The sequence below is a fragment of the Hypanus sabinus genome, chromosome 13 (assembly GCF_030144855.1).
Source record: "Hypanus sabinus isolate sHypSab1 chromosome 13, sHypSab1.hap1, whole genome shotgun sequence".
Taxonomy (NCBI): Eukaryota; Metazoa; Chordata; class Chondrichthyes; order Myliobatiformes; family Dasyatidae; genus Hypanus; species Hypanus sabinus.
The window spans coordinates 55,789,002-55,810,768 of NC_082718.1; the positions used below are offsets into that span (position 1 = coordinate 55,789,002).

The following is a 21,767-nucleotide window of genomic DNA, read 5'->3' on the forward strand; positions in this document are numbered from 1 at the left end:
TCAATATCTCTTTGTGCAACTGGATCCTTCAAACCTCAGGTCAGTCAGATTGGCATCAGCTTCTCCACATTCACCATGAACACAGTTGCACCACAAGGCTGCGTGCTTAGCCCTCACACTACTTACTTTCCACTTAGGAGGCAAGTACAGCTCCAATGTTGTATGGAATTTTGCTGACAACACCACTGTTGTTGCCTGAATCAAAGGTAGTGACGAATCAGCATATAGGAGTGAGATTGAACATCTGGCTGAGTGGTACCACATCACCAAAATCTCACTCAATGTCAGCAAAACTGAACTGATTATTGACTACAGGATGTGGAAACCGGAAGTTCATGAGCCAGTCCTCACCAAGGGATCAGAGGTGGAGAGAGTTATCAATTATAACTTGGCCAGTGTTATCATTTCAGTGGATCTTTTCTGGGTCCAGCGTCATGGCACAGAAAGCATGGTAGCACATCGACTTTCTTAGAAGTTTGTGCAGATTCAGCATGTCATCTAATACCCTGATAGATGCACAATGGAGAGTATATTGATTGACAGCATCACGGACTGGAATAGGAACACCAATGGCTTTGAATGGAAAAGCCGACAAACAGTATTGGATACAGCCCAATCTAGCCTTCACCATTGAGCACGTTTAGAGGAGTGTGTCACAGGAAAGCAGCATCCATTAACAAGGTCTCCCACCATCCAGGCTATGCTCTTTCCCATCATGGAGGTACAGGAACCTCAGGTCCCACATCACCAGGTTAGGAACCCTTCAACTTCTTGAACCAAAGGGGATAACTACACACCCCAACAATGAACTGATTCCACAAGCTATGGATAACCTGTGGACTCACTTTTAAGGACTCTGCACGTTATATTCTTGATATTTATTTTTATTATTTCTTTTTTTTCCCTTTTTTAAACATTTGCATAGATTGCACATTGGTTGTTTGTCCTTATCTGTTGTTCGTTGTTTCAAGGAAAGTAAACTCAGGATAGTAAACAGTGACATATACATATTTACTTCAATAATACATTTATTTTGAACTTTGAACTATTGGAAAGAGAATACAGACAGCAGCTCTTTCAGAAAGTTAGTATGGACACAAAGGGGCTGAATGGCCACCTTCTGTATTATGACTCAATAAGAAAGAAAGGAAGTAAAGTAAATTTTCTTAAAATCTGAAAAATCAGTAAGTGTCCTACCAATCTGAACTTGCACAAGGCAACTAGGTTGGGGAGTGGAGGTACTCAAAAATTTGTTTACCCTTGAAAGGAGCATATTGCATGTTTTATCAGAAGATGAACTAGACTGTCCCCTTTTGTGCCCACCTTTGTGAAAAAGGTAACATGGGTCATTAGCTATAGATTAATGAAAGTTATCTTCATCACAGCAAGCGTACCAACATTTTTGAAGCAATGGAGATATTAGAAGCAGTAAGTGGAATACATTTGATTGTGTGCAGATGACAGCCATATGATTGGTGTCAAATGTGGAGTGTATATATGGTGATATTGTCACTCCCACCACAAGATATGCTCTTCTATATCCAGTTGTTTTATAGTTGACTTAACTTCCCAGTTCCTTTAGTTCCTTCTGGATGTCCCAGAGGGTGTCAGCACTCCTCCTCAGCTGGGCCACCTCATCTTCTTTCAGGGTTTGGTTGATGACGGCAGTCAGACCCTCAGCACTCAGGACACAGGGCAAACTCAGGAAGACCTCATTTGCTATACCATACATGCCCTGGGGAAAGGTAATGTTACATTGTTACAGGAGAACTCTGCATTATTTCCAGACAATAAAGCTAGTGTTGCATTTACACATGACCAATTAGGCACACATTGTTCTTTCCAACTAAAAATATACCGCAACACACACTGGAAGAACTCAGCAGATCAAGCAGCATCTACTGAAAAGAATAAACAGTTGACTTTTCGGGGTGAGACCCTTCTTCAGGGCTGGAAAGAAAGGGGGAACATGCCAGAATAAAAAGGTGGTGGGAGGGGAAGGAGTGTAGCTGGAAGTTGATAGGTGAAGCCAGGTGGGTAGGAAAGGTAAAGAGCTGGAGAGGAAGGAATCTGCTAGGAGAGGAGAGTGGACAATAGGAGAAAGGAAAGGAGGGGAGGATAGGCAGGTGAGAAAGGGCAAGAGGCCCAAGTGTGGAATAGAAGAAGAGGGGATGGGGAGTGAATTATTTTTTACTGGAAGGAGAAATCGATATTCATGCCATCAGGTTGGAGGCTACCCAAAAGGTATAAGATGTTGCTCCCCCATGCCAAGAGTGGCCTCATCGTGGCTGTAGAGGAAGCTATGGACTGACACGTTGGAATGGGAATGGGAATCAGAATTAATATGTTCAGTCACTAGAAAATTCCGCTTTTGGGTGGATGGAGCAGAGGAGTGTGACAAAGCGGTCCCATTTAACCAGGAGGCAGATAAAAAGACAAAAAGGGAGCAAATCCATGGAGCAGTTCAAAGGAGCCCCGGAGCACATTAGTATAAACAAAGCCTCACTTTTGATTTTATGTCTGTGAGTCTGCAAGGAAAACCATCCGAAAGGAGGATGTATCCAAAAAAAAAGCAGGAACATCTGAAAAGCAGTAAGCGTGGTCAAATTCCGCAGCAGAGCTCTGCTCAATGGAAAGTCTGTACAGTAACAGTGGGTTGCTGGAATTAGTTATTACTTGAAAGGTGTAAAGTGACAGGAGTAGTTTAACCTTAATGGATGGAATAAAGGGAACAGCAACAAGTCAGCCACCTTTTTCACACCTCGCTGATTCTCCTGATTGCTCAATGTCAGAGTGAGGCAAACAAGCAATAGTGTAAACTGTCAACTTGTCAAATTAAGAATCTAAGAAAAGTGCCACGGCATGAATAAGGCAGAAAAAAATATTTTTAAAAAATAACAATGGCAAATTGCCCTTAAAGGATACAAATAAACAAAGAAATGGAAGCTTCATCACTATGAACTGGATTAATTCCAATTTAGATACTGCATTCTCTGCTGGCATCTTAGCTAGGGAAGGAGTTTATGGAAGAAAGGCCGTGCAGATGCACTAATACTAAGGCAGCAAAACAATGATAAGAAGATGCATAGAATGGGCTTTTGTTCTCATAAATGTAGATGGTTACATAATGGTCCCTCACATTTTAAACAGATTAAAGGATTATATATGACAAGGAGAGAAACTTTATTTTACCAGTATGCAAGTCCACAACAAAGAGGACACAACTCTAAAACGAGCATTGGGGCACTATGGGATGGTAGAAGTAGTCATGTGTTCATTCAAATGGTATACAGAACCCAGGACAATTTCTTCCACAGAACTATTGGGAACAGAACTGAAAACTTCAAAACTACAGTTACTACACTTTGTCGGGGTAGGTTATTAAAAGTTAAGGAATTAAAGTTGATGGTTGGGTGGCAGAGGTGTTTTTAAACCAATTCCAATTTGGCCCATGCCTAATTTTAGTATTTATTCAAAATCCAATGTATCAATTGGGGATAACTTTCCACTACAAGTAGACAATTTAGCTGTTACACTCAATCTTGAGCCCAGATATCTGGTGATAATTGAGCTGATTTTACAAACCCCAAACTTACTTGAGCACCAAAGAAGTTAAAGAAGCTTTCTTTAAAGAAAAGCCTGTGCACACTGTTCTGTTATGTTGTGCAGGGCAGAGGAGGCAATGAGGATGTGTTGACTGTGGATGGTAATACGCCACAGTTTAGCCTTAATTCAGTGCACATAAGTTACTTTGGAGCCCATTCTTGTTATCACACTTTAAGATTTGATATTATCAGTTGGCACAGCTGGTAGAGCAGCTGCCTCATAGTTCCTGGGCTCCATCTCTGGGTCTGTTTATGTGGAGTTTGCTTGCTTTCTCTGTGACATCAGGGGTTTGCTCCTATATCCCACGGGGATGCAAGTTGGAAGGTTAATTGGCTCGTGCATAGATAAGAGTAGAATCTGGAGGGTCTTGTTGAGAAAACGGCAAATATAGACCAGAGAAAATGGAATTACTCCTGCAGTTAACATCGACTCAAAGGGATGAATGGCCCCGTACATTGTATGAAAAGAGAAAATAATGAAATCAGTTGTTATCCTGCATTCACGGGAACACTGAATTTTGGAACAATTAAGTTCAAGACTACCCAACACCTGAATGATCCACAATTAATAATCCTGAATCACATCAGACTAGAGCCAATTGATGTAGATCTGAACATGTAGGTTATCCCTAGTGGTACATAGCTCATTCGCAATTGCCAATACATCAGTTTTTTTTTTAAAAAGCATGACAGTAGTAGAAACTATCCTCAGCCTAATACGTTAGCTTGAACACATATGACCATTCCTTGCTGCCAGAATAGAACTCACTCTGTGTTTCTGTAGGTGGAGAGTGACGGACAGATCCTTCCTAGTGAAGAGATGTGCTTTTGCCATCTTCTGCTAGTTTCCCAGGGATTAGTCTTCATCTGTACGTTATTCTCCACCTCTTTCTGGTAAGTATGTCAAAATTATCAAAAGATGCACTTTATTTCCATATTTCTTTTTGATACAGGTGGAGGCTACTTCTCATTCTCATCCTTGAGTTTAGCCTGGTCACACAGCAATCCCAATCCCTACCAACATTCTGTCACCTATTCTCCTCAACCCCTATCAATTCTCCTATTACTACAGGGAATCACTGAGCACGGACACAAGCCATTAAGCTGACCAGCTCCTTTCCAGCTATCATTTGCACTAATCTCATTTTCTTTTCCCCATATTTTTGTCAACTCCCCTCCCCCACCACCCATTCCACCACTCACCTGTGTACTGAGGCTACTTGCAGTGGCCAGTGAAGCTCCCAACCCACAGCTTAGGGATGTCAGAGGAATCCGATGCACTTAGGGTAAACCCTTATCATCACAGGGAAAATATGTGAACTCCACAGAGAAAACGCCAGAGGTCAGGGTTGAACCTGGGCCACCGAAATTAAAGCTGTTACAGTTCTTAAAGAAAGTAACAATTGAATTGGACCATAACTATCAAATAAATCTCTTTTGAAACTTGCAGCTCAAGTGATGTTCCCCGTGTGCTTCTTTCTCTCCAGCTTGTGATTCAATAAAATTAGTTACAATATCGAGTTACATCCACACTACCATAATCACTGGTTGTGGGGAAACAAAGAATTAAGCTGCCTGCTGTGGTGTTAGGTTTCCAGCAATTACTTCCCCCATTCCTTTCAGTGAATATTCCTTTACTCTGCAGCAGAGTGCCACTCGTTGAAAAAAGTGTCTGCTATTGAGAGCAATGAGTACCGATGAGACACACAGTGTCAATAACTTGGGTTTCATTAACTCTGTAGCACTCTCCACTATATTTCTAGCACTCTAACTTTACTTCACACTTCCAGCATCTTAATTTTTTTTGTCTTTGCACCTACACAAAAACACTGAATTGCAAGGCTTCATATTTCTTTAATGTTTTTCTTAAGATTTTAGATTTGGAGACACAGCAGTCACAGGCCCTTCCAGACCAATGTGGCCATGCCACCCAATTACACCCTTGTGACTAATTACCTATATGATTATGCCTTTCTTTATCATATATGCATAAAATAAAGAATGATGTGAAAGGACATTCAGTCTATTGTGTACACGCTAGCTCAAGGGGCAATTCAATTTCTCACGTGTTTCCCCCATCCCTCTAATGACACGTTAAGGTTGTTTTACTTAATTCTGAAGCATTCGGTATTTTACATGACTTGGAAAGTCTAGCAGAATAAACAGGGTGAATGAAGATTTGTCAATATTTATGAAAAGGGATATTAATATAGATTTTGAAAAAACTCCCACCGTATTTCAGCTAATGTTAAAAATCATAACATTTCTATTTGGCCAGCTGAAAGCTTCTAATTCATTGAGTGTCAAAATCCCAACTTGTATTGGGATAAAAGATGAATTAGTCTAATGATCGATATCAGATATATTATTATAGAAAAAGATGAGTGCAAAAGCCAAATCCTTTGGTTAAGATGGAAAATATTGTGCGACATGTATTTCCAGGAAATCGGGTGATGATGGGGAGCACTTGATGAATATTTCCTCAGTATTCATATTACTCAGATTCCTGGTTTAACACAGCTGTGCAAGTATTAAGGCAAGACATCCTCATTTACTTTCTATGGCTTAAAGCTGCTTGGAAGTTCTGGCATTCTGCAGAGAACCATATTAGTAGTGTGGAGTTGCTCAGTGAAATGGACAAAAAGAACTACAGGTTATTTACAGATTTTTGTATTCACTGTATTCCCTTTAATCTTTTCCATTATTTAAGTATCATTTAAAATTACTTTTTTAAGTCATTAGAATTTTGAAAAATACTCAGAATATCAGGGATGTGCTAAAGTGTTTGGTCTCATGTAGCTTTATGTCAAACATGTAAAGATGTGACAATCCTCAAGGTTGTTATAGCAGGGGTGGTAATGGGGACAAGCTCCCACTACCCATTAAATACTCCCAAAGGTGTGCAGCTCAAGTAGCCTCTGACCACCAAGTGCAGCTCCTGGCCTTCATGTGGATTAGCTACTAAGCCCAGCAGAATAGTTTCTACTGACGGGAGAAGGAACAAAGGGGCCTTAAAACCAGTCGCTTCGGGCAGATGGGGCTCATCAGCCATGGTTGGCAGCTCATCTAGGAGAAGAAAACTCTGATCTCAAACCTCCTTGTGGCTAGATCCACTCATAGGAAAGGCTTCAGGAGTAAACCCTGAGGGAAAGATCCAGAGCTGGAGTCACTAAGGCCATCCTACAACGAGTTCAATGCTGACTGGCAACTCCTGCGACGCTGCTGGTACCAAACTGCATCAGGCTCTGTTATTCCTTTGGGTTTATCAGATACATGGAGAGGGGGAGCTTGCTACATGGCCACCAGCTTGCCCTCTATATCATACTGGCCAGGCTTGCATATCTACACAGGTAGGACACAATACCTATGGTCAACTGTGACTGATGGAGACTCCCACTCAATCATGGAGAAAGTAAATAATGCAGTCAGCAACTCCTTGTAGCAAGAGGGACAGACAAGTGGCAATACCAAGTGGAGACAGGAAGAAAATCCTCATTGAGAGGTACGATTGTAGCAAGGCTTATTAGAAACCATACTGGCAAGGAAAATGTTCCAGGAAGATCACCTGTTAGGCTAACCATGTGTTACTTCACATTTCAGCAATTAATGGTTGGAGATCCCAACACTGACGAATAATCACTCAATCAAATCACACAATTAAATAAATTACTTAGTTGTCCAGCAAGGTTTCATACCTTCACCATAGTGGACACTGGGTGAATTCTTCTCAGATTTTTCACAATGGATTCAGTTAGTTCAGCGACACTGAGGCCAATAGCCCAGTTGGTGTAACCCTTCAGTTTAATCACCTCATAGGCACTAGAAAAGATCAAAAATTATATCAGGCATTTATCCATCCAGTAACAGACTCAACTAAAAATGAGAGAATTGCATGACAACAATTTTATTAATGACAAACTAGAATTAATGATGCTTTTCTGTACAATTTGGAGTACAAAACTTCTTGCAGAATAACTAGCTAGGATGCAAAATCTGTGTCACACTGATTTTGGTTGTCACAATCGCTACATTATATTGTCCTGTCTACAGTGAAGTTATAGGAAGAAATTCATAAATGAACCAATTGTAGCTGCCAACATCCAGATCAAGGGCCCCTGCCATCCAGGCCATGCTGTCTTCTCACTACTACCACTGGGTAGGAAGTACAGGAGCCTTAGATTCCACACCACCAGTTATTACCCTTCAATCGACAGGCTCCTGAACCAACGTGGATAACTGCACTCACATCAACTCTGAACAGATTCCACAACCAACAGACCCACATTCAAGGACTCCACACCTCATGTTTCCAGATTTACCTATCTATCTACTTGCACAATTTGTCATGATGGTGACATATGCACATCTTGGTAATGACTTTGAGGTATATACATATTTTGATAATAAGTTTATTTTGACTTTGGAAGTTCACTGCTACTTGTGAAGCATCATCAGGTCATAGAAATACCAGCCTTCTATACTGGAATCTATCGTAGTGTTTTATTTTACTGAATTGATTACAATGATAATAGGTGTTGACAGTTTAATGCCCATCTCCGTAGCATTCAATACAAAATTTGTGACATCCATTAAGATTCAGTATTCTACTCCTTCTTCACCACCAACACCATGTTCATGTTGTGAATCTGAAAGATTCTGCAAGCAGCCCGGGTTTCATGTGAGCACAAACTTCCCATCCGTTGTGAGACTTTGCTGGCCCCCACATTTGGAAGAACCACAGACCTATAATTTACCATCAGGCCACCGGAAGAACGTTTTCCTTCCGCAACATGGCTGAAAAGTGAAATTCTTTATGCCACAGCTTTTGATGCTGAAACAATTAGAGCTTTCAGGTTTGTAACTGACTAGTTTGTTTTGCGAGGGCAAGGACATCTAGCAAAATTAAGTAATGATAGTCAAAATGGAGATTTTCAAATCACCAATAGGACATTAAAACAGTAGACCAGATTTGACTGGCTGACCAACCCACTCCTGGTCCATACTTTACAATAACAAGTGCAATTCACTACATTGAATCATCTGGAGCGATGAAAGATATTGGATAAATTACTGACCCTTTCATTTATTTCATTTATTGTTTTCCAATTCTAATTTTGTGCATGGGAGCAACAATATACATTAATAAAGTTACCTATAATGCTATTTTCCAATCTGGAAATTATTGTGTAATTTAAGTGATGAACTAGACAAGAGCAGCAGTATGCTGCCAACATATCATTTTGATTGTTCAAACTCCAGTTGAAAACAAGGTCCAAAGCAGCACACATTTTCAGAAGTGTAAGTGTACACCCAGTACTCATTTCAGAGGTTGGTAGGGTATCAGTGACTGTATGACAGAAACAGAGAGGAGGACAAGTTGGTGACTGCCTGTTAGGCATTTGGGGCAGGAGTGGAATCTGGTTGGGGGGGTGGGGGGGCAGACATTTTAATTGTGGTCAGGTTGGAAAACAACTGCAGGGTAGAGTGGGCAACAGGTCAGTGTGATATAAAATTGGAGGTTATCAGTAAAGTAATAAAGGGTTAGAGTAAACCATGTGCTGAGTGTCCATCAGGACAACATGGTCCAGTTCCCTGCAACACTCCAAAGCAGCACTGCAAGGGGTGTGATGTCCTCCAGTGCATCTCAAATTGGGTAGGGCACAAGGGAGACTCGTGCATTATCAAATATCTCGAGTTGTATAATGCTGCAAAAATGCAGCTGCGTCTCTAGATAGCTATCTTTTAACGAAGTGCTGCTGTTGACAAGAAACTGTTTTAAAAAACCTTTCTAAATTTTTATTGTGTCAATGCATTTTTATGATGCTTGGTTAAAGCATTTCTTAATCCCAATGAACTTGGCTTGTAGCCAGTTCATTTCCAACAACGCCTAATGCTAATCTTTACACTTAAACATTAATGTGTACCTGTCCACAACCATTTTATGCACTTCCTTCCAGTTCTCCTTGTCCTGGGCAGTTCCAATTTCAGGATTCAGTTGCTGCAACCCAACTCCTGCCACATTGACGCCGCTCCAAACAGGAACTATAAAAGCAAAGACTTGGAATGTAGACCATCCAGTTCCAGATAATGATGGGCAAAACACCAAAATACTAGCTGTGTGCAATAGCTAGTGTTACATGTGCAACGATACATACAACATATCACATTCAACTTTAACACCTTTGTGCCAATTTAAATTTTTATTATATTCACTACTGATTTGTACTTCAGGGAGTGTGAAGCACAGAATCAAATATTGCTGTGATGATTGTACGCTCTAGTATCAATTGTTTCGCGACAATAAAGTAATAAAGTAAAGTAATCTTTGTGTGTGGAGAAAATTGCTATATTTAACTCAAACAACTGAAATATTTGATTTGACAGCGAGCAACTAATCAGCTTAGCAAATCTTATGCTAACAAAGTGAAACAGCTGGATTGCAGATGTTTTGACAGCATTGCAAAATGCACTCCATTGGTTCCTAAATAATCAAGTCCATGTAATAAAAGGATTAAAGTAACATTTAAACCACATTCTGTTTTAACTCTTTGAGCACAGTTGATCGAGTTGAATGCACACAGTGCTCAATGGCTTTACCTTTTAGGACATAGCTTCATCTGCGTGCCCCACATAAACATCCCAACTAAAACACGTGTAAGTGGAGGGCTGGAGGTCTGGAGTCTCCAGGAACAAATGTCAGTTCCAAGTGGATAACAAGGATGGGTTTAACTGTTCCAACAGTCTGGCTTCCTTGAGATCGACAGGGTTAGAAACAATTCAATTTGATACAGCCGAAGTGTGCATCACCTGGTGACCTACACTCCAATCAGCAAGCCTTACCGCTGGAATCTCCATGTTCACCGAGCACCCACCCATGGCAGCTGGATGGGTGGAGACCAAGTTTCTCAGCCATCAGGTAGCGGAATCTGGCAGAATCCAGATTGCAGCCGCTGCCAATCACGCGATTTTTCGGGAAGCCACTAATTTTCCAAGTTACGTAGGTCAAAATGTCCACTAGAAACAGAAACAACAACAAAACGAATGGTTTGTAGTGTGATCAGCTACAGAACAATGACTCCATTCAATTATAATATAGCCAGCAGCTATACTTCATGATTTACCATCAGATTTCTGAACAGACCATGAACCCTACCTCACTATTATGCTCCCCTTTGAACTATTTATTTTAATATATTTTTATTGTAATGTACAATATATTTTATGTATTGCACTGTACTGTGAATTTGTTGTTTTGCAACAATGTATTTCAGTGATGGAAATCTGATTCAGGATTAATTAACCATGTTTCACTGTTTTGATAACTTTTAGTAGTAGAAATTTGACTGAATAGAAATGATAGATATGGAAATTCCCAATTTGTCCACCTGTCTGCTGAATTTGGCTTCAATTTGTTAAAAGTTTATATGACTTACAAGATCTAAGTTATGACTTGGAGAACTGTTACTTCTGCCTTTAGAGTTTGTGGATGTACGTCCCCCAATACTGGAGCATAGAATTCTGTTTGCAATTCCACTGAATGAGTGCTTCAGTGATTGTGATGATCATCTTTGTGCCCTATCTGGCACACAGAGTGGATGTGAAAGATGCGATTTTGAAGCACACTGGACCTTTTCTTCAAAGCCTCACCTTCTCCACCAACATTACTCTAAACAGACTTACCAACAATTTATGCTACTTGTGGAAGAGTGGCAGAAAATGCAGGCAGAATAAAATGGAACTAGTATGAATTGATGCACGATGGTCAATGTGCACCTGGTTGGACGAAAGATTCCCTGCAGTATGTCTCTTCATGGTACCTTGCAGGCTGCTCATTATCTGCTGCACCTCCTTTCATTAGGGCAATGACTACATTGTAACAGCAAGAAGTCAGACACTCTGTACAAGCAGCTGCTGTGTGACAAGCATTATAGCTACCAAATTTGAAAGAAACGCAACCTTTAAAAAGTTCTGTAAATACCTGGATTAGAAACCACAATGATCGTGCAGTTGGGGCTGTATTTTACAATCTGGGGGATGATGAACTTGAAGATGTTGACGTTCCTCTGGACCAGGTTGAGTCGGCTCTCGCCCTCCTGCTGACGTGCCCCCGCAGTCACAACTACCACCCGGGAATTCGCAGTGATGGCATAATCTGTGCAAGGGAGAAACTAGAAAGCTCAGTCACAAGCGCAAAAACAGGTGAACTATGAACTGGATGTACTGAAACCTATTCTTGCAATCCAGTGCGGAAGAACAAAATGATTGTCAGTAATTCGTACATTCGTGGCAACACAGTTAGTACAGCAGTTCTCCCACAGCTCCAGGCATGAGTGGAGTGTGGACAATCACTACAGGTGGGTGGAGTCCCTCCAGGTTTCCTTTCACTTCATAAAGACATGCAGATTGGTAGGATAATTGACTGCCACAAATTATCTCGAGTGTGTCAGAGTGGTAGAGTTGGAGAGGAGTTGCTGTGTGCAGATCGCAGAACGTTGCAGCACAGTACAGGCCCTTCGCAATCATTGCGACAGGATGTTTGTTGGTGATGCAGTATAAGGTTTCTAAAGAGCTTGGGTGCTTTCAGCAGGCTGCAATCAGTGTGAAAGGCTATTCGTTGGTAAGCAGCGCCAGGTTTAAAAAGAGAGCTATAGTCTTTTCAGCAAGCAACAGTCATAACAATGTATCAGGCACTCAGCAGGGGCTAATAAAGAAAATGATGTGTAATCAGAGTGGCTATTTGTGGGTCAGATAATGTAGGAATGGATAGTGTACGAGTGTTCAGGCATTGGGCTCAACAGGCTTAGGCAAGCACAAGCTGAGATTCTATGTAAATTTCTAGTAGGGTTTTTTTTCTGTTGGTATATATCTAGTGCACTGAGAAGTGATCCAGAGTTAGTGATATGCTTCTTATCCAGTCTCCTTGATAACTACATCTGCATGAAGTGCATCGAGCTGCAGCTCCATCGAGACTGTGTTAAGGAACTGGAGCTGCAGTTGGATGACTGTCAGCTCTCAAGGGAAAATGAGGAGGTGATAGACAGGAGGTACTGAAAGGCAGTCGCCTTTAACTGTATGTGAATGCACAGAGTATACAGAGTAAGTTAGGTGACCTTGTCCTCGCAGTTAGAGATCAACAGGTGTGATGAGTATTGTTTGAGTTGTGGCTGAAAGAAGATTATAGTTGTCAGCTTAATGTCCAAGGATACACATTGTTTCAAAAGGACATGCAGTTTGGCAGAGGGGGTGGGGTGGTTCTGGTGGCAAAACCAAATCCTTAGAAAGAGATGACAGAATTGGTGCATGTAGAATAGTTGTGGGTAGAGTTAAGAAACTACAAGGGTAAAAAGACCACAATGGGAGTTATATACAGAGCTCCAAACAGTAGCCAGGATGTGGGCTACAAATTACAACAAAATGTAACTAAAAAAAAGCCATAAAGAAGGAAAAGATGAAATATGAAGGTAAGTTGGCCAATAACATAAAAGCTGATACAAGATTTTGCAGAATGCCAGAAATGCCTTGGTGCCAGGGGGAAGAAGTGAACATCACTGCTATTACTAAAGAGAAGGTATTTGAGAAGCTTGAAGGTCTGTAGGTAGATAAGTTACCAGGACAAGATGGGCTACACCCCAGGGTTCCAAAAGAGGTAACTGAAGAGATTTTGGAGGTATTAGTAATGATCGTTCAAAAATCACTAGATTCTGGAATGGTTCTGGAGGACTGGAAAATTGCAAATATCATTCTCCTCTTTAAGAAGGGAGGGAGTCAGAAGAAAGGAAATTATAGGCTAGCTAGCCTTTCTTCAGTGGTTGAAAAGATTTTGGAGTCTATTATTAAAGATGAGATTTTGGTGTACTTGGAGACACATGACAAAATAGATCAACATCAGCATGATTTGCTTAAAGGTAAATCTTGCCAGACAAACCTGTTGGATTATCTGAGGAAATAACTGGTAGGATAGACAAAGGAGAGTCAGTGGATGTGGTTAACTTGGATTTTCAGAAGGCACTTGACAAGGTAAGAGCTCATGATATTACAGGAAAGGTACCAGCATGTATAGAAGATTGGCTGACTGGCAGTAGGCAGAGTGGGAATAAAGATGGTCCTTTCTGGTTAGGTGCCAGTGACTAGTCCTGTTCTGCAAGGGTTGATGTTGGACTGTTTCCTTTCACGTTATATGTCAATGATTTGGATGAAGGAATTGACAGCTTTGTATCATCGCTGATGATACAAAGATAGGTGGAGGGCCAGGTAGTATTGAGGAAGCAGAGAGGCTGCAGAAGAACTTAAGACAGATTATGAGAATGGGAACGGAAAAGGCAAATAGAATATAGTGTAGGGAATTGCATGGTCGTGTGCTTTGGTAGAAGGAATAAAGGTGAGTTCGAGATTCGAAATGTGGAGATTTTTTTTTAAATCATACATGTAAAGGGACTTGGGAGTCCTTGTGCATGACTCCTCAAAGCAATCTTGAAGAAAGGTCTCGGCCCAAAATATTGACTGTTTGTTCATTTCCATGGATGCTGCCTGACCTGCTGAGTTCCTCCTGCACTTTGTCTGCATTTTCCTAAAGGTTAACTTGCAGGTTGAGTCAGTAAAGAAGGGAAATGTAATGTTGGCATTCATTTCCAGAGGAGTAAAATACGAAAGCAAGTATATAGTGCTGAGGCTTTACAGTATAAGTATTGGTCAGGCCACAACACTTGGGCCAGCACCTCCTGGCCACTTATCTAAGTAAAGATGTGTTGGCTTTGGAGAGGGTCCAGAGGAGGTTCACGAGAATGATCTCAGGTGTGAAAGGACAAACATATGAGGAGCATTTGATTGCTCTGGGCCTGTGTTTGCTGGAGTTTAAGGATTAGCGGGATCTCATTGAAAGACGAATCAAGCTTATTGTCATTTAACTATATACGTGTACATGGATGTGCAGAGGATGTTTCCTATACTGAGAGTGCCTCACAACCTCAGAGTAGAGGGACATCCATTCAAAACAGAGATGAGGAAATATTTCTTTAGCCAGAGGGTGGTGAATCTGTGGAATTCACTGCCACAGATGGGTGGGCAAGCTAAGTCATTGGGTACAGTATTTTTAATGCAGAGTTTGATAATTTATTGATTAATCAGGACATCATCAAAGGTTATGGGGGAAAGGGGAGAAGGCAGGTGGATGGGGTTGACAGGAATAATGAATTAACCATAGGGAATGACAGAGAAGACTCAATGGGCTGAATGGCCTATTTCTGTTCCTATATCTTACAGTCTTCAGTCCACAGTGTTGTACCAACCTTTTAACCTACATTAAGATCAATCTAACCCTTTTCTCCTACAAAGCCCTCCAATTTTCTATCATCCATTGGCCTATCTAAGAGTTCCTTAAATGCCCTTAATATACCTGCCTCCACCACCATGCACCAAACACCCTTTGGGTAAAACGCTTCCCTCTGACATTTGCCCAATATTTTCCTTCAATTACTTTAAAATTATGTCCCTGTGAATTAGCTATTTCTGCCCTGGGAAAATGTCTCTAGCTCTCTTCTCAATTTGTGCCTTTTAACATCTTGTACACATTCACCAAGTCACATCTCATCTTCCTTTGCTCCAAAGAGAAAAGCCCTAGTTCACACAACCTGTCTTCATAAGACATGCCCTCTAGTCAAGAGTATTCTGGTAAATCTCCTTGCACTCTCTCCAAAGCTTCCACATCCTTCCTATAATGAGATAACAAGACTGAACACAATATTCCAAGTGTAGTCTAGAGCTGCAACGTTACCTCTTGGCTCTTGAACTCAATTTCCCAACTAATGAAGGCCAACACACCACACACCATCTTAACTTGCCCGGCAGCTTTAAGGGATCTATGGACCCAGACCCAAATATCTCTAAGTGTTTGATGGGCACTTTTAACTATTTGAGCTTGATTCTCTGTTGCATAACTCTGTGACACAATGATCTTCATTACCTTTGTTAGCCATAATCTTTGGAGTTTTAAGGAACAGACTACCATGAAGAAGATCCATCATCTCTCCTTTCAGTTTGTCTTCCAGAACATCAACCAAAGCCATCTCATCAGTAAGCTCCTGAGAAAGAAAGCAGTGTACTGTCACATGGTGATTTCTCTGTATACTCCACCCCAGTATGAACATATAAGGCAACAGGAACAATTGGAACCAGCAGAAGCAGGTATCTGACCCCTCAATCTTATCCACCACCATTACGTATCCAATAGTTTTGTTTTATTCCTTTGTTTAAACCTATTTAGGCAAATCTCAAAAAAAAATTACAATGAGAGCCTAACATGCTAGCAAGTTCTATGAGGAAGAGATGCCCCCCGCCCCCAACTGAGAATCCACATTCCCACATGTTACCTAGCAACAGTGGGATACTGAACTGCGGAGGAATTTACATCATGTGCAAGAAATGAAGATGCTGAGGCTGTTCAGTTAGAAGCAAAGAGGGTAAAAGGGAGATTTAACAGAGTTGTTCAAAATCCTGAGAAACACATGCACAAACCATTCCCAATGCCAGAAGATGATTCAAGACAGATGCTAAAGAATGAGAGGATAGGAAAAGACCTCTTTCATTCAATAATACAATATAGTGCAAACAGTGTTTCTTCCAGGCTGAGAATTTGTGTACTCAGTCTGCTTAAAGGTGTTGCAGGGGTTATACGGATACACCTTTCATAAGGTAAAACTGTTCTCTTTTGCTTGGTATACAAATATAATTATCTTGTGTTTTAATCAGATAACCATCACAGTGCTGAACTTTCTGTTGAATCACAGTTAACAATTTGTGAAAATAAATCTATCATCAATTCAGATGTTGCACTATGTGCCAAGTATTTAAGATGGAAATTACATTTGTTCAAAACAACATCCCACGAGCCCAAACTTACCCTCAAGAGAATGCTGATAGCACAGGCCATCCCAACTTGGCCCACACCTACAATGGTGACCTTGTTTCTCGAAGCATCGGACTGAGCTTGAGAGACAGGGGTGATAAGCTTCTGCTCCACGTTTGCCATGTTTTCTGACTACTAATAAAATAATTTAAAAAAGGATTTTAAATAATAATACATTTTGTCTTACTTCCAAAAATATCTAAATGATCACACAAAACACTGGAAGAACTCAGCAGGCCAGGCTGCATCTCCAGCCTGCTGACTTCCTCCATCATTTAGTTCTTGTTGCTTGGATTTACGCATCTGCAGATTGTCTCGTGTTTGTGGATCTAGATGATCATATCTTTTTAGTAAATGCTGTCAAGTATAAGTGCAATGACCTGCTGAAATTAAGTGTTGTCACCTAAACTTAGACATATTGCATTAGGGCACCACAGTAGCGTAGTGGTTACCGCGATGTCATTGGTGTTCAGGGTGTCAGAGTTCAGAGTTCATTTCCCACATAGTCTGTAAGAAGTTTGTACATCCTTCCCATGAACATGTGGGTTTCCTTTGGGTGCTCCAATATCCTCCCACAGTCCAAAGCTGTACCAGTTAGTAGGTTGCTTGATCACTGTCAATTGTCCTGAGGTTAGGCTATTATTAAGTAAGTGTGTTGCTGGGCCATGCAGCTTGATGGACACTGTAACTCTAAGTAGGTAAATAAATAATTTCTTTGTTAGATAACCATATGTTTTACAGCTACAAAGAAACCTCCATATAATGCTAAACAGAGCTTGTACTCTAGTTTAAACTACTATCAACAGGCTAAATGCCATTGTACAGATCTGATTTATGTTGGGGACCAGGGAATGGAATTCTTTCCATTACAGGCACGTTGTCAGCACTGTGCATTTTCCAAGTAAGAGTCCTGTCTCACACAGCTATACGCCCATATCAAATAGTGGTTACATCTCAATGACACTGAAAAGGGCTGGGCCACCCTGAGATTGTGAGAGGTGCTACCAACTGATACAGGCTTTCTCTCGTCAATGAAGAACTGAAAAATTAGAAAAATTATAACAGTCCATCCACTGCTGCTCATCTTGATAAGCATAAAATGAAACTTCAGTTATAGCACACTCTTGCAAGTGGAAAGCACATGCCAGTTTTTCACAACCTTGCTACTATAGAAGAGGAGTCATTAACTAGAGGGCCTGGGTTAGTGGGGCAGGGAACAGGAAATTTAGAGGAATCAAAGGAAGACTTTTTGTCTTTCCCCAGGAGATGTTCAGATTGATTGTTTGTTAGTCTTTATTTATATATAGTTCTTCATCAATTCTATTACATTTATTTTCCTGTAAATGCCTGCAAGAAAATGAGTCTCAAGGTAATATACAGTGACATTTATGTATTTTGATAATAAATTTACTTTGATTTATATTGATTTAGAATCTGAAATGTACTGAAGAGCTGGGTCTTAGAGTCCCACAACATTTAAGTATCTAGCTGAAGAATCCAATTACAAAGGTATAGGTGTTAGTTAATAATATTTAGGTCAGTCAGCATGGTGGGATGACATGTCCCTTTCTATTCTGTATTGCTATCACTAGAAAATACCTTGCCAGAACTGGCTGACTCAAGATCAGCCCACAAACTCCATCTACCCTTCTTTGGTTTTGAAAGCACAAACAGATTGACACCTCATGCACCACTCAGTCTGGGAACAGCTCCGCCTGCAAGTCCGGCCTCCCAAGGAACCGGACTGAGCATCTCCCTACATCTTTCACAGGCTGTATGGGGGAGACATTGGTGAGTGTCTGGAGGAGGTCCATGAGAATGATCTTGGGAATGAAAATGTTAACATATGAAAAACATTTGATGTCTCTGAGATGGTACTTAATGGAGTTTAGAAGAATGGGGGGGGGGGGGGGGAAGCACCGGGCACAGCCTCTGAATACAAGGATGTCTCTTTGAAAGTGATGAGGAGGAAGTCCTTTAGCCAGAGGGTGGTGAATATACGTAATTCATTGCAACAGATGGATGTGCAGGCGAAGTCTTTCGATGTACTTAAGCGGAGGTTGACAGGTTCATGATTAGTAAGGTTATGGGGAGAAGGCAAAAGAATGGGGTTCAGAGGGTAATAAATCAGCCATGATTGAATGACTGAGCAGATTCAATGGGCTGAATGGCTTCATTCCACTTCTATGTCTTATGGTTTTATCTCAACAATCAGATCGAAACTACCAAACTCTCCCACTACACTTACTCTTCAATCATTCTGGAAGAAGTGGAAAACTTGTAGCCATCAAGCTGATAATTCACCAGACAACGCATTCGAGAGCAACAGCCACTTGTTCATCTTTTATTTTGACTTTGAAAACTTGGCTATGTATAAATGACCTTGCAGAAAAGTCAACCAGAGAATAGCTACAGCCGACTTCAATGCCAGACTAGACTGAGGCAAGTTTCCAAGTCTTTATTAACTAAACCTTATCCTGAGTTCAGTTCTCTGTACCCAGGTATTAACACCAAATTGACATATGTGAACTGGTGGCAGCGTGCTCTCAAGTTTAAAATGCTCATTCAGAATTCCGCTTCAAAAACTCCGTCTCTCCGTCCCATTCTGGCCTCTCACACGTCACTTCCCGCTCCCCTCCACTAGTACTCACGTTTTCACTTATCCAGACTAAAACCTCTAGACTTCTTTTCCTTAACCTCCCATTGAGATTCAAATCCAATATTTTAAAGCCCCCTTTGTACTCTGGGCTTTTCTTCATTTTTAAAGCTATTTATTTTGGAGTAAGTTTCGAAGCGTTGTGTACAGCTAAATTGGATTTTCCGAACTCCCCCTCAAACCGCATTCTTTGGTGGGATGCGAAATGGCACACTGTCACAGAAGTGTGAACTAGCCAAGATGATTCGCATAAGTTAGGCCATTAAAAAAAAACTCGGTTGTCAGGAATGGGGATCGGCATCCCAGAACTCGTGCAAAGGAGCACAGGAAAGGCCAGTCAAAAGTTCTGCGTCCCAACAAGGTGACATTCAGCGGGCGCCGACCGCCCGTTTGGTGGTCGCTGCTACTTCGTAACCTTGCCTTTAACAATACTGTTTTATCCACGAGCACCAGTTCCAACGTTTTATATTAACGTCTACAGGCGGATGCTATTTAGAAAATAAAGTGCCCCCCATTTTGCAACGTTCATAGTTAAAGAAAATAAAGATTGCAGTTTGACAAGTTGAAAACAACTCAATACATCCTGTCTCGAAAAGTGAAACTTGATGTGGAACGTGCTTTAAAGGTATCAAGTTATCTCTCCCTTGACTTGTATGTACTATCTATCATTTTATTGCCTCCGTATTTGCCACGCTTCTTTCTCAAGGTCAGAATTGATTGAGTTACAGAGTAAGCGCTGGAGAATAGACTGAGGAAGCCGCGGTACGGATACGGTGTTCCCGCCTGGCAAGTTTCACAGTAGTCGCCCTTCTCGGGGCAGCCTGAGAGTTTTGCATGATCCCCAACTTTCAAAGAGCACTCAGGGGAAAAGTTTCAATTAAAATCCTGGCCTTGAAACACAAAAAAAAATGAAAGCACGTAGCGGAACACTGCATTTACTGCCACGTTACCAGGGATCGGATTGCTTTTTTAAAAAAAATCAACAATACAATTAAAAATAACAAGAACATCGACATAGGCAGTGAAAACACAAGTGTCTTAAAACACGAACATAGTAAATTGGTTGCAATATGTGCATTAAGACACGTACCAAAACTGTCCCCGGACTCCTCGCTTCTCTACCGCTCCCTGCGCCCGCTGTGTGTTTCTTTATTGTTGAGATGAACGCTTATTGCTCCTTGTTTCGATGTGATTGGCCAGCACGTCACACTGAGTGGAAGGAAACCGAGCTGCACTTCCTCGCCTCGTCTGTGCTGCTGCCCGACTGTGGCCTTGGAGAATGGTTGGGTGTTCTTCGTAACTAATATCCCGATAAAATTTAACTTCACTTAAAACTTGTGGCATCTGATTACTACAGGTTCTTTCCTCTCCTTTCTTTTCACAATAAGGATTGAAAACAATTATTTTAAGAGCAATCCTCTTTCCACTATGCAGCAAGAGATGACTTGTGCCTCCTCTCTAAAGCTGGTTCTGCTTGTATAGGTCTTGATAATCAGTAAAAGATATCAAGGTTGAACTTGACGATCAACTTTTATTTACTGCAAACAAGAAAAAATCTGCAGATGCTGGAAGCCAAGTGACACGCAGAAAGTGCTGGAGGAACTCGGCAGGCCAGGCAGCATCTATGGAAAAGAGTGAACAGTCACGCTTTTGGCTGAGGTCCTTCAAGGGAAGACTTACATTTCTTCAGGGTAGGCATCCCTGGAAGAGACTTCGCAGTGTAATAGTCCAATCACAAACAAGAGAAAATCTGCAGATGCTGGAAATCGCATTGTCAGCTGTTCACTCTTTTCCATAGACATTACTTGGTTAGCTCTGTTCCTCCAGCATTTTGTGTGCATAACTTTAGCTGTTTTATGCATTTACATGTAGTAGGAATTTGCTGTGGCGTGTTGGTCAGGGTGCGGGCGCAACAAAAAACAGCATTCAGCAATTATAAAGGAAGGTATACAGAATTATATATAATTCTTTATTTTTCTCTATAACAGAGGGTGATATATTTGTGGAATTCATTGCCACAGATGGCTGTGGAGGCCAGGTCAATGGGTATATTTAAAGTGAAGGTTGTTGATAGATTTTTGATTAGTAGAGGTGTCAAAGGTTATGGGGAGAAGGCAAGAGACTTGTCATGGTCCGGTCCGTGAAATCTGAATTCCAGTTCCGTGCTCCTTATTCCAAGTTTTCTGGTTTTCCCCAGTTTCTGTTGAGACAGCTGATTCTCGTTTGGGCTGGCTTCATAAATAGCTTCAGAAGTCAGCCTCTGGCTGCTGGATTGTTCCTGCCAAACCACCTGTCTGTATCCCCTCCCTCCACCTTCACCTGGAGCCTTGCCTTCTCGACTGTCAAGTTCAACCACTGGAGCAAGATAAGGAACTGTCTTTTGTTGTTTTGAACTGTCTGTGTCTATGCCTTCGCTAGGTAGGTCTGGCTGTTTGCAATCACCTAGTGTTGGGAACTGTCTGCGTCTATGCCTTTGCTAGGTAGGTCTGGCTGTTTGCCATCACCTAGTGTTGGGAACTGTCTGTGTCTATGCCTTCGCTAGGTAGGTCTGGCTGTCTGCTGCTACCTTGTGTGGGGAACCATCTCCTTGTATTCTGCATTCTGT

General features: G+C 41.3%; 1 protein-coding gene across 1 annotated transcript; it reads right to left on the reverse strand.

Moving 5' to 3' along the window:
* Positions 1-1,010: 1,010 nt before the first annotated feature.
* LOC132403879 (L-lactate dehydrogenase B chain) lies at positions 1,011-20,410 on the reverse strand. The gene is made up of 8 exons (XM_059987655.1): positions 20,253-20,410; positions 16,501-16,641; positions 15,565-15,682; positions 11,584-11,757; positions 10,446-10,619; positions 9,530-9,647; positions 7,301-7,424; positions 1,011-1,735 (listed from the first exon to the last, which is right to left on the reverse strand). The coding sequence occupies exons 2-8, from the start codon at positions 16,627-16,629 to the stop codon at positions 1,562-1,564; spliced, it is 1,011 nt and encodes a 336-aa protein (XP_059843638.1). The 5' UTR covers positions 16,630-16,641; positions 20,253-20,410; the 3' UTR covers positions 1,011-1,561.
* Positions 20,411-21,767: the final 1,357 nt, after the last annotated feature.